At 35.5% G+C, this 14,075-nt stretch overlaps 1 protein-coding gene across 8 annotated transcripts in view; it reads right to left on the bottom strand.

Annotated features, from left to right (window-relative positions):
- The window catches only part of cadpsa (calcium dependent secretion activator a), a 145,166-nt gene that overhangs the window by 35,774 nt on the left and 95,317 nt on the right, over positions 1-14,075 (bottom strand). For 2 of the 8 annotated variants that reach the window (XM_088915245.1, XM_088915241.1), the window contains exons 15-20: positions 14,006-14,069; positions 13,314-13,437; positions 10,399-10,416; positions 5,024-5,130; positions 3,893-3,925; positions 1,125-1,281 (exon numbers count right to left, since the gene is read on the bottom strand). In XM_088915245.1, the coding sequence (XP_088771371.1) occupies positions 1,125-1,281; positions 3,893-3,925; positions 5,024-5,130; positions 10,399-10,416; positions 13,314-13,437; positions 14,006-14,069 (503 nt within the window). Of the gene's footprint in view, positions 1-1,124; positions 1,282-3,892; positions 3,926-5,023; positions 5,131-5,893; positions 5,996-10,398; positions 10,417-11,224; positions 11,294-13,313; positions 13,438-14,005; positions 14,070-14,075 lie in introns of all 8 variants that reach the window. The other 6 variants (XM_088915246.1, XM_088915243.1, XM_088915247.1 and 3 more) reach the window with 4 other exon arrangements.

The raw sequence follows: 14,075 nt of genomic DNA on the forward strand, positions 1-14,075 counted from the left end.
GCGACTTCCAGAATAAGGTTCATTATCTACAATCGCTCTGACAGTTTCAGGGGGCACTCGGCTAATTAGTTCTCTCATGAAGCAGTAAACTAGGTATTGCTGCTAACAAGAACAGTGCTGCTGTATGCATTTAAGGCATGAAGGTCACTTGATCTTCACAGCTTGTGGCAATTATGTACACAACTCGCCCTGTATGCAAGTTGTGATGATCTGGGAGTATTTGTTCTTCACTGTATTAGACAACACAGCTGGAAAGTAAAAACAGGACTAAACATCTCGTTTGTCACGGCAGCTCGGCGGGTTCATGTCATCCTACAAAGACAGGATTATCATTCTGTCTCTGGCTCGTATTATTTTTGGGAACATTCAAGGCTTAAAAGATCTTAGCTAATGGACACAATAGGTTCATCAAATGAGGACGAGGCAAATTGATAAAGGGATGAAGTAAGTTGAATTTACAAGCCTTGGCGTACGACAAAGTGTTGTTATCCCTAGTACACGGTGTCAGCAAATGCTTTTTTTTTTCATTCCCTGACATACAATATACCTGTTTTCGCCTTGCAGGAGATTTTTGTAAATACTGTAATTTCATTATTTTTACCTGAACTGAATGGAAAAGTACTGCATCTGTTAAGGTTTGTTCAATTTGCCAGATTTGGTGAGATGATTCAGTAGGAATTACATAAAAGACTACTCAGCTCTTTACAATAGATTGACATTAACAGTGGACTGCCAAAAGTAGTGACCCATTGTAACTGTATGACTGCATCCAATTTCAAATCATGGCCAATTTTAGTCCACTGTTAGCTTAATGGTGAGGCCGTTTTTATTGTTAAAATGTGTTTGTATTGATGAATCATAAGTATTATGGATAGCTTTTAAAAGGAAAGTATTGCAACTTTCTGTCAAATTCCTGAAAACTCTGCAACAAGTCCTACGTTCTTCTGAATGAAGGAGTAGATGTAAGTGAAAAATGTACAAAAACTCTAACAAGTGCTAAGCACTATGATCAGTTTTAATCTCTTCTTCCAGTCAGTGGGTTGACTGACTGGGTTGTTGCTGGGGTTTGTGCTGTATAATGTATTAAAACTTCATCATTATAAATTACTAGTAACAGTACTTACAGTCAGTTCTAAGGAAGTCATTCAACAGCTGGAATAGTGGGAAGCTGTCCCAAGTGTCTGGTGGCTGAACTTCTAATGCCGCATCCATGTCCACAGCAAAGAGAGACAAGAAGGTCTCAGCATGCTCTACCATGAGATCTGACCACCACGCAAAGGCCTGAGGAGTTTAACAGAAAGAGAAAAACACAAGGAAAGAGAAAATAGGAAATGATGGTCAAGAAAAAGCCGAGAGCTGTCAAGACAGCAGTGTAGTAAACTGGTAGTGTGTTTTAAATTAAAAACATAGCTTTCATGAAATGTGGCTTAAACATATCGAGACCATCACTGTCAATATTAAATAACAATGCTTAAAAAGGTACAGAAGTACTTCTAGGACCATCACAAGATGAAGCCACATTTTTACCAGTTTACTGTGAAGCTGTATTCTTATTCTTTTATTGTCTACTTGTGGCACCAGATATAGAAAGGTAACTCCACTCAATTCTATAAATAAAGCTTCCTTTGAATTCATTTACTGTATGAATCTGTTTATTCATTCCCTTTGTGTGACTGTAAAATTCTAAAACCAAAAAATCTAAAACCAAACATTTTGCTCTTCTATATGCGTGAATTTGAAATTGGCAATTAGCCTTCCTTGATTTATTAATAAAACGTGTGTGGTAATGTTTGCCTACAAGAAACAACAAGAGTTTGCATGAAAAAATTCTGTAAGCTGTGCTTTTCATCTGAAATCTATAGAAGTCAGTGGAGTGACTGAAAAGGGTGCCCTTGTATCATGCAAGTGGACTCCTTACATGCTTCTCTCCCTTGAATATGTTTTGTGCAGTTTTTCTTTTTCTGTCATTCACATCATACAAGTTTCAGATGTGAATGTGTCATGTGTTCATGCATTTTGGTGTCTTTTATTTAGTGCCGACTGATAGCATGCAGCATTTGTGGCACTAGCAACAGGATCTCAAGTAAAGAGAAAGTTAGTATTTCTGATTTTGTGCTTAATAATTTTTATTTTCTTAAAACAGTATCACTCTGTAAAAGAATGAATTTCCTATTCATTTGCAAATTTTACTTGAAAAGCTACAGCGTCTCATGCAGAAACTGAGATATGCCTGCTGCTAGCAATGCTCAACTGCTTGCAGTCGCTGGCTTACTTGCCATGGAAAATTGACAAAACTACAGTTAAGAAATGCAAGTGGGAGTTGAATAAACAGGAGAAGCATAACTGAATCGACGAACTGCATGCTTTTCATATAAAGAACGGAATACATTCTGAGAATGTCTGCCATGTGGGGCACAAGATAAATTTGATTGATTCCTGCTATTTCTTACCTCAGCTCAACTTACCTGTTCCAGATCACACAGTACTTTGAATCAATTAACCCTTACAACAATGTGGGGGACATCACAGAACTTGCATTGGCAGTATGTATTTCTTTGAAAACAACAACAACCGAAACTATACTGGCGCAAGTCTTCTCAAGAAATGCATAGACTGGACACACACGGAGTGGATTCGGGTAAGATTCCAAGAGGGGAAGAGGGTGGAAATACTGGGGTCACTGCTTGAAGTGCTTGCTGATGCAGCGTCACCTTCATGCACTGGCTGTCTAGCAAACTAAGCACACCAGTGGTATAACTGACAGCTGCACAAGCACTTGCCTCTTGGGCACCAATAAACTGTGGAAAGGTCACAAAGCAAGGGAAACCCAGGTAAAATCCCAGTAGGAAAAAAAACATGGTTATCTGTAGGACATGCACAAACTATGAAGGGAGGTGACTCATTTCATTCAGTGAAGTCACATACCTCTTTTCCCTGCCAGGACCATCCAAGATTGAATGAACAGTAAGAAAACAGGGAGGAGATTTAAATATGCAAATCAGGCATTAGTTGGGAGCTAGGAGTTTTGTTACTGTGAAGCAGAAAAATGGGCAATGATGCCAAAATTAAAACAGTAGCACTGCACACACAAAAAACATTCAAATGACGGCTATAAAATAAACAGTAAGGCGCAACATGACTGTTTTCTGCTAATGCAAATACAAATTATGCTTTCAGTCAACAAAAAGAGGAAAGAGATTGTTGTGTGAACCTGGCTTTCAGCAGAGAAGTGGGCACCTCTGTGAATTTCACACCATTACCTTGCCACAACGGAAGACAGTCCCAACTATAGCACTACTGCAGTGGTTAGGTGTACTACAATAGAGTGCAGAATTCCTCAGCTCCACCCAGAGGTGAATCCCAACAAGAAATACAACTGCCACTTCATGACCCATTTCATTTCCACCCTCCACAGGCAGCTTGTCTGGTTTTCCAGAAGACCCCATTCATTGCATTTATTTTTAATGCTGAGATATTATTCGTATCTTTTGCTACCACAGGGCACATTCTAGAGAACACATGTTATTATAATCCTTGTTAACAAGGACTTTGAATTAAAAACACAATTGGGTACTTTACATGTCTCTTTACGTGGGATTGTTTTGTTTATCTCAAAGAATAGCATGTTTGTATTTTGTTCAAAGTGCTCATCTCTTAGTCACAAAATATTGAAAATCAACAATGCTGTGCTTTATAACGTGGAAATAAGGGAAGAGTGATCCGTGCTTTGCCTATGTTTCAGTCATTCCAATCTGTGTCCCTACCAGTGCTTGAGAAAGACACTGTTCCATTCCCTGAACTGTTGATGACAGAGCTCCTTAAATTTCCTTGCATGCGCTTTATATCTTATGTGATGTGACTTCAATAATAGAAAGAAATATATATACTGTACCCCTGTTTGATCTCCCGTACTTGTGACTGCTGCCTGTTGGGCAGATCCAGAAACATAAAATAAATCTTCATATTCATTAATGTTAATTAAATTTTAAGTCAGAAATATGCATCTAAAGAACCGTATTACGGTCATGCATAAGTTTATGTGGTTTTCATGCTTAATGAAAATAATAGATACTTGAAGAATGCATCTAAAAATGTGCCTTTGTAAAATATTGACGATATAAAAATTGGCCAATAAAAGTGCTATATGTATAGCTATTATTAATGTAAAAGGAAATAATAAAAGCAAAGCAGCCCTTAATGGTGTATGATATATGGTGCTTTTACCGTAATGTTTTTCAAAGCAAGTTTGATATTGATGAAAAGCAGTGAACCTTTTATTTTATGTTTTGGCGGATGAGGTTGTCATTTAAACATCTGAAACATTTTGTTTTACATGACACTCTAGGATAGAAAATATCTATAAATCTGAAAACACTCTGTTGATAGATACAGTAATGCATTCAGCAGTACTGTAACACCCTACATAAAAAGAAACATAACATTTATACAAAAAATAATAAACTATATACATGAAAAACCTTTACATATACATGAAAGTCCTTTCTTTACAATGTTTCAGTTTTGTAGAGTTCTTATGTAGTTTTAAAACTCTTTAGAAAATGTCAAACTGCGAATGACTGTGGTAAAAGTGTAATCCAAACCCCTTTTTAGTGTGAATATTGCTAAATTGGAGTGAGTATGACTTAGGACTAAAAACTTAATTGGTATTAATTGGTACACCACAGAGCAAGAAAATAGTGTGGGAACTTGAGCGACTTTGTATTTGTCGATCAAACTCATCATTAAGTCAGAGGTTATTAATCTTTGCATAAAGATATAAAGACAAAAGGCTTTTTTTATACACAAAAGACAAACAGTGACATCATTAATCCCCATCTTTTGTTAAAAATAAAAAGACTGTCCTTTAAAATATAAGAAATTAAATTAGCCTATGGAAAATTCCATGTTGCAGGCCCTGTGTGATTGGTGTACATCGAGAAGCATTGAAATGGACAATACCATGGTCTGCCTCTCATTCACACAGTCACCTGTGAGGACACTTCAGCCAAGTTCTGCCACTCACCTCAGCATGGTGCTCCTCATTTTGCTGCAGAACCTCAATAACCAATTCGGCAAGACGAATAGTATCTTCTAGCTTTTTGGCTGGTGTGACTAAGCGGCCTACATTTTCTGAAGCAGAAGAAGCATTGTTAATAAAGGCAAGCAAAAAGAAAAGAAGTCCATTTCATTACAGTATTAACTGGGACATGGCAACAGACTGTATGCACTGTTATTTCACATGCAGAAAACAGTTTTTAAAACAAGACTTAGTCTGATATTGTAGCAGAGTGCTCCAGCTTAATATTTTTTTTCCAGCGCCAAACAAAAGCACACATACAGCATTTTTGCCAGGGTAAATTTGAACCTACAGTATTTCATCATACAGTAAAGACATAAGAACAACACAAGACTGTAGCAAGTATACAAACCTTTATGTAATAAGAAGTCTAACTCTTTAAACTTTACCATGTATCAGATTATATTTTTGTTTGAAAGCTGGAGCACTGAATATGAGGTTTAACTCCCAATACAAAATGTGAAAGCACCCAGTAGTTAATATAAAATTGAATAACAAAAAACACAAACATGTTACAATTATCATGCAAAATGCTATGCAGCATTAATGTTATTTTGTGCTGACAATCAGACTTGAAAATGTTGCATATATGACAGACATTGCTAAACATGAAGTATGCAAAACAATTTTTAACACATTTCTTCATCTAAATACCGTATCTGTAACTTCTAGGAACATACAGTAGGCTATTAAAGTAAAATAGTAAGAGCAATTATAATTAGCATATAAATTTAAACCAACAAAACAATATACTGTAAATGAGAAGCAAATTAAAGTATTTAAAAGAAAATAGAAAATAAAAGGGCTTTACAGTACTTGGTATTTGCCTAGGCATGCTTCTGAGTCTCTGATTTATCATGTCTAGATGTGACTGAATGGGCGGAGGAGCTTGTGGAAGTTTAGGCCTAGATCTTGGAGCTGCCATGCATAAATGGAAAAAACAATAAAAAGGAAACGCTTTTGATTTCATGAACAATGAGGCGACAACTTAAAAAATAGACACACCAATGATGCTAGAAATAAGGGGGACACAATATTTGCTACTATTGCTGTATTGACTGAGAAGGGGTTTCCAGAATCCCTTTTTATTAAATTATTTCTTATATAAATTAGTTCTAAAAATACCTCGTCCAAATTGTCCGGAACTAAAGAGACTACGCTTTTGCTCAGAGGGTTTATAGATTATTTAAAAACGTTCTTTAATACATGTACCATGAAATTTGTAAGGTTTTCTTCACACAGCAAACCATATTTTAGAGCAGAATCCCACATATCAATTTGTTTAAAGTGCAAGGGTATCTCGTATGAAACTTGATCTATATTCTCTGACTTAATTTCACGATCAAATTTCACACTTCATGATAAATCGCATTAATTGATGAGAAGTAACGTGTGGAGCAATGTAGACGGAACCTGTATTGCGTGTTTTGTTTCCCAGCGGGATGTACTACTGTTAAGGGAATAACATTGTGTTTTTCTGAGTTCTACCTGTTGTCCTTTAGGTGTAACGATGACTGATTTAAACCATAGTTAACTGTCAAAAAGTCATTATTTTAATAACCCTGCCTGAAACAATATGAATGGACCATAAATCTTAATTAAAGTGCTATTCATATTAATTCAGGTGAGTAGCTGTGTCAGCATGCGTAGGCTGCAAAGGCACAAGTAATAGGTTTATTCCATGCTGAAAAAGAAGAAAGAGAACACAACGTTTCGGCCGTGAGGCCTTCTTCAGGCTTCTTCTTCTTCCTCACGGCCGAAACGTTGTGTTCTCTTTCTTCTTTTTCAGCATGGAATAAACCTATTACTTGTTCCTATTCATATTAATGCCTCAGGAAATTCTGTACTGGTTGACGTGTAATTACATTAGAAAAATGGAGACCGGATGTGCTACCAAAAATTGTAATAAAAAATCCCAACATGTTGTCTCCATTCTTATTCGTCTTTATGTTAAAACCAACACCCTTCGCGTTGTGGTTACAAAGGTCGGTTTTGATCAACTCTAAATTTCAAGGGCAGCATTTTTCTGTGAACAGTGCCTGATAATCTGTGTGTATATTTGTTAACTACAGTATATTAAGGTTTTTACCAAACCTATTAATATTCTATGTCATGGAATAACTGAATTCTGATTTTCTATGCACTGAAAGAAATATCTATTAGAAGTGTAAATAAAAAATCCACAGTTTTTCAAGAAAAAATAACCAGATTATAGAAAAATCAATTTCCTATGTCGTTGTCCTTTCTCTACCTTCTCAGCCAATAGATCTCTATAACACTGTTATTAACAGGCTACCAACACCAAGCAGTTAAAGGTATTTTATTTAATTGTTTAACCCTTTCCTTTTCACAAAATGAGTAGCTTTTAATGTCACTCAAGTTTGTAGGTGATGGTAAATAGTTGTTAAATTTAAAAATAAAAAAGTAATCGTTATTCAAACTGAACAGGAAATACCTTCTTTTTTGAAAAAAGCAAAGGGTTAAATTGTGCAAGGAGTTTGAAACTTCATTCTGCCGTCACGTATAGCCAAGCATAATATTGTTGTGCCTGAGTATTACATTTTACAGCTGCCTTGTTTTTGTAAACAGCTAAAAGTACCCGTCCAGTTAATAAACATGTTAGTGGGGTGATACCTACACCCGCATTTTCACATTTGGTTACATTCAATTACAAGTTTGGTATTACACTGAGCTATACGGGAAGGGATTTTAAAATTGATTCTTTGGACACACGATGATAGAAAAACTAAGCTCTCTGCTGTTATAATCTGGAACAAAGCATGAACATGCAAAGTGCTAAATCAGGTATCTCATTGCAAAAGGAAATCTTAGAATAAGCCATGTCTTCTTTATTATTTTAAGGAAATGGATTAGCATGGGGAAATGATCTAATTATTGCACCAGTCAGACCTGATTTAGAATCAATTAACTTATACCTTAATATTTTTTCAAAACACTATACCTAATAAGATGTCCCCACTTTGTACAACATTGGATTATTGAACACAGATAATATTATTTTTATTTGTCCTATCTCATTTACTGTAAGTATTTAAATATGAAATACCTGGTTTAAGACTTCTTTTGCAAAATTTCTTATATTACGACACATACTTTTATAAAACCAGATATTCTGGCTTTATACATAAACATTTACAACCATCTGAGCCCGGAGGAAAATGTATAGGCCCTCTTTTGGCAATCTACATTTTGATTAATTATGTTGTATGTTTTACCCTGGAAAAGGTCATAAAAACAATTGCTCGCGAAAAGAAAGAAATGTGTACTTTGATTTTTAGTACTGAATTGGCTGTCAGAATCTCCTACTTTTCTCCACTATAGACAGTAAAGTATTTGTCTTCATGTTACTAGGTGTATAGTATTAAAGACTTCTTTAGCATGTACCTTATTTATCTCACTTAGCCATACGTTCTCCATAGTGGCACAGAATTTTCACAGTCTCACATTTACACAGCATTGGTAATGATTAAGAAAGCACTTTCAGAATTTCTCTCACTGAGTACATTTTTGAGCTCGACTCTGTGGAATGCAAGGCTATTTTCACAATTTCAAAATAAGAAAACAATGCTCTAGATACTTTTCCAGGCAGAGGTGAGTACTTAGGATTCTGTATGAAAGAATGCATGAAGACTGAAAACAAAGCATGGATCATCTCTGTTTACAGACATATCTACTTTTATAATAATAATAATAATAATAATAATAATAATAATAATAATGCACATGGGTGGTATCCTGCAGCCATTCTGTGCCAGCAGCTCAAGTGCACAGCAGCTCAAGCAGATCAAGTGAGATACTGCTCTATCATTTGAACTAAGGGGAAAATTTTGTGATCACTTTGTACAAACCCAGAGTGGACTTTGACAAAGACACCAGGGTCAACACCCTCACTCTTACTGGCAGAGGCATGGCCCCCTCTTTTCCAAGGAAAGGCTTCTCCTTGAGTTCAGTGTCCTGGTATTATAGGATTTAATATACACTTAGTTATATTTTTAATATATTTTTACATGTTGTTTTCATTTACAGCTTTGTTTTCTGATATTCATGTACTAATAGTAAATATTAAAGAAAAATGACACAAACCCATGTGTTTCGCTGTTCTTAAAGCAAAATTGTGAGTATTCCAAATAGTAGATTGCTTGTACATTTTCTTGGCCCAGATGATTTTCTACATACCCAAAATGTTACACTGAAGCACACTTCACTATTCTGTGTCTTATTTATGTGTTAGTCTTGCATTATGTACAGAATTTAATGGGTATGTACAGCATTTATTCAGTGGCTCTCCTTTAATGCTACAAATCATTGCCTAGAATGCATTGACTTTCTGCATTTAAAATGGTTTAAAAAGAAACAAAGTACAGAGAAACCACAGAATAATTCTCGCTACGATGCAAGAAGGCAAATGTCACTTGTAGAACGTATATTAACTACAAAATAAATGTGATAAACAAACATGTTTCAGTCTGCCAAACAGGTTGAAACAACAACAATAATATTAATTATAATAATAAATTATTTCACATACTTAATGCAACATCTCAAATGTATTAAAGAAACAGCCCTAGATATGAAGGCAAATACAAAATGAAATTCAGGAGTGGAATAAAATAAAAATGTTTCTGAACTTTATTGACATTAATACAAGTATTGCTTTAAAGAATGGATATTGCAATCAAACTGTTGTTTGAAATGAAAACATTGAAAATAATAATGAAATTGTCCTTAAATATATTCAATCCAGCCATGTTTCTAAATATCATTACATTATCTGTAAGTTTACAGAATGTAACGCACATTAAGTTTAGTAGAATGTACATTACATGTCGAACTTAGTCTAACGCCTGCAGTTTAAGATAAAATAACTTTTGGCAAAATAGATTTTAACACATTGGAGATGTTACAATGTATGTTTCTGGAGACAGTATCAATTTTATATTTAAAAGGTGGAAATGTTCAAATAAAATCAATCTGAATGGTTTAGTCTTTATTTTTCCTCCAAAAAGTTAAAACCTAACACATAAGAAAGGTTTGCTTCCTCGCAGTTCAAACAGACTGTCTTAATAGATAATTTGATTAATTATCCTACAAGTCTTTTATATTCAATGGAATTGTTTGCCATTAATACAGCACTATTGTAGTGCAAGCAGTTGCTGACAGCACAAACTAACTCCTTAGGAAGATGTGCATTTCCAAGAACTGGAAAGCAGCACTCAAGGAGCTGGGGAAAAAAAAAACCGCAAGAGAAGAAAAAGCTGTATTTCCCATAACTACGCTACAAGTTATACATAATATTTCACCTGGATCCTTTTGATTCTCTACATGAAAGAGAAAGCAAGGAGGAGAGAAGAGAGAAACAACAGATATCCACAATTAATGAAAGGATGAATAGGAGTCTTTGTTCCTAAAGTACAGTAGGTGACATCTTAATTCTAGTCCAGCCTAGTCACTCCTTCCAACCTGACATTCTGTATACCAGCTGACATCACTTATGGTCCCCAACAGAGATAATAAATTTCAATGTAAAACCAAGCAATGGAAAGAGTTTTTAGTCCCAGTAAAACAGTAAAACAAATGCTGTAAAGGCAGCTTGAGAAAAAGAAAAAAAGGTTAAAATATAAGAAACAAGAAGACAAAAAGCTTTTATAAAAAAGACAAGACATGTTCATGATTTTAATTAAAATATGTATAGGTTGTCAGAAATGCAAACGTACAGAATGTTTTCTTTGAAAAAAACCCCAGCTCATGTTTTCTAGTCTTTTGAATCCCAGTAAGACAAAAACATCATCGCCTTTTTCCTGTTTTGTGTACCAGTGAAAAAACTGAGGGATACACAGAAGCAAAGTAAAAATGCATTCAAGTCACAGACATGAACATTAACGCAAAAAGCTTACAGATATTTCATGTTTATAACAAACAGATGGACCAGTTGTAAATCCTGATTGTCGTTGACAGTAACTGATTGGACTTCTCACACTTGGTTTCACAGACAGAAGCAACAGACAGAAGGCAAAAGACTTGAAGCAAGAAAGTGAGATTGGTTTGGGGCTGTAAAGGGCTCGTTGGCTAAAAATGTGGAACAGAAAGAGTGAGAGGCAGGGTGGAAAGCATGAGGTAGGTACTCACGAATGGTTAAATCCATCACTTGAGAGGCCAAGCAGAAGACAGGATGTTCATACATTTCTCTCTTTTTCCCTATAAAAGAGGATTTGGGCATGCAAAGAGGCTTAGGTCAGAGGTAAAGAGGTCAGAGGTCAGAGGAAAACTGTATGTTAGGTCAGAAGGAGAACAGTTGTGGTGTTTTTGCTGGGGTAAAGTAAGGTTTAAAGGAGAGCTGGGGAGTTGGGAGAAGGAGCTGAGATCAACAAGAAGAGTGAATTGAGAAATTTTCAGGGTGTAGCTTCTTTGGACAATTCGATTTAACCATTCAGCATGCCCAAGTGTCAAGACTGTGACCACGGGGCGTCCAAAAATCTCTATCAGATTTGAACAGTTCTAATCATGGCAAAAACATCATGAGAAAAGGAAAACAGAATTTAGTAGTTTAGGTGCCAAGATACTAAGGGAATGTGTTTGCCTTTAGTATCTTAAGCACCTTCAGGTGTTTCTTTATAGACATTGACTAAAATTTGATTTTTTTAAATAAACAAAAATGCATGATACTGCACACTTTACCTTTGGGATACCTCAGATTTGTTTTGAAGAATCTGACAGTGTAAAGACCTTTGAAATAAGTCTATGCCTATCAAAGAAAACCTTGCACATGCAGCTGAAAGATGTTGGGTTGCCTGAGGAAGCAATCCCAGCATGCTTTGTATATTGGCTTTGTGGCCACCTTTTTATAAAAAAGCCTATAAATAGGTGACAAAGCCAATAAACAAGGAAAGAGGAAAAGCAGAAGAGAGCAGGTAGTGGAGAGGGATGAAGCACTTCTCTGAACTGGGAGCTGGAAAAAACGTTTGTTGCTTCAAAGTATTCCAACACCTACAATTCCCCATGTGAAAGAGGTCAGATCGCCAAAAAACCAGAAGGAATTGAGGCACAAAAGGAATCAGGATACAGTATGAGATCTATATATTGGAATTGAATGCATTTTTACTTACACATCTCTAACATTGTGTTTGTGGCCTACACCACAATTAAACTGACCTGAAATAAAAGGCACAGTTATATGAACAAACCTGAAGTAAAACCATCAATTGACATTCTTTAATGAGACAATTATACAAGATGTTCTTCCATGAATCTCAAAAGCCACATCAAATCTGTAAGCAGAAGGACATGGAGTGCATATATACTGTATATACTTCTGTATCTGACCAGGTCACCTGCTTTCCTCAGTAAGGCTCACAATCTTCTCATTGCTAAAATGTTCCTCTTTGCTCAATGATAATCATGATACTGTAGCTTGCTTTCTACATCACTGGTACCCAACAGTCACTTCTATGAATGTCTTTATCACTGTTGTACTCCAACTATTGGCACAGGGGATGTGGCCAGAAGAAAGAGTTGACTCTCTGGGCCCTTTAGGAGCCAAAAGTGCCAATCCCTGCATCTGTAAGTTCCCTTTTAAAACAAATATCTGAGCGGTGTGCATTGTTACTCCTGCAGGTGGAGCTGTTGTAAAGTACCAACATTCACCACATTTTGTGTGCAGTTAGAGGAACAGAGATCAGAGCCATCCTCCTGAATTTTTATTGCTTGTCTTTAATTTCTCGGAAGACGCATTATTTCTCAAAAGGAATAGGTCTGCATCCCTGAAGCAAGAAAACTGTCTTTTAAAATGATTCCTTAGTCAACTTTCTTAGATGCAACAAAGCCATGAAGCTTTCCCGTGTGTATAGAAAAAAACAATATTCCATTAGCTCTTACACTGCATTTGATGATACCTACAGCCTAGATGTAAAAATATATTGCCACCTGGAAAATGAACAGATTCAGCAAAGCCATAAAAATAAATCCTCTACTACATGTGCACCATATTTATACATCTTGGTTTGTTTACCACAGTCACAAGAATGAAAAATTTAAAATTGAATGAAAGAATTAAAAAATCCTAAAATGTTAAATTCAGTAATACCTTGTAGTTCTGTTAACAATCCACACTTATTGTCCATAGTAACTAAGTATCCAGATGTTTAAAGTGAACATTAAAGGTTAAAACACATTTCTGCTGTCCCATCTTTGGTTGGGGTGAAAATGTAAAACTAATTACCTTCCACTTTGGCATACTCAGACAGCCGGGTATAGTTGACCAGCGCAGCTTGCTCAAGACATTTGCGGATAACAGCTTTCACCTCCTCTGGTGGAACTGGAGTTACTATGTCCTTCATAAGAACCTTTAACAGCAAAACATGAATTTCAAAATCCACTTTTTGCTTTGCATTCAAAAGTCATTACAATGATACTTTACTTTTTTCTGTCTCGCATAAATATTTTTGAAGTATAAATAAATTAAGAGAGGGACTAAGCAAAATACCCATGAAGCTTGCTTCATAAAATTAAGTATTTCACAAATAAGAGAAATTACATTACTAAACAACCAGGAGACCACAGAAGAATTCCACGGTTGTGGCAGTGGTACAGTCATTGAACACAATTTTGTTTTTCAGTTTCTTTGCAGTTAAGAAATGCTCAATTGCTTTCTCAACACCTAATTTGGTCTTAACATTTAACATTTTTAATAATGCTTAATGTTTTTTAAAACACTTCTTTGCATTCTTTCTTGCAAATTTCCTAAAATCCCATAAAGAAGAAAACCATTATTTTTTTTCTTGTAAGGGTTTGGTACTAAGTGTAGAAAACACTGTTGATTTATTTTTAAATACATTTTTGAATTTGGAGTATTCCATCCCAGTTTCAAGAAAACAAATTAGATCTGTATACATTTAAATAAAGAGCACATACCCTTTCTAACAAAGACAACGTAGCTTTTAATGCACCTTCAGGTCGGCCAAATGGGAAGCAATACCTAAAA

The sequence above is a fragment of the Atractosteus spatula genome, chromosome 5 (genome assembly GCF_055471065.1).
Source record: "Atractosteus spatula isolate fAtrSpa1 chromosome 5, fAtrSpa1.hap1, whole genome shotgun sequence".
In the NCBI taxonomy this organism is placed as follows: Eukaryota; Metazoa; Chordata; class Actinopteri; order Semionotiformes; family Lepisosteidae; genus Atractosteus; species Atractosteus spatula.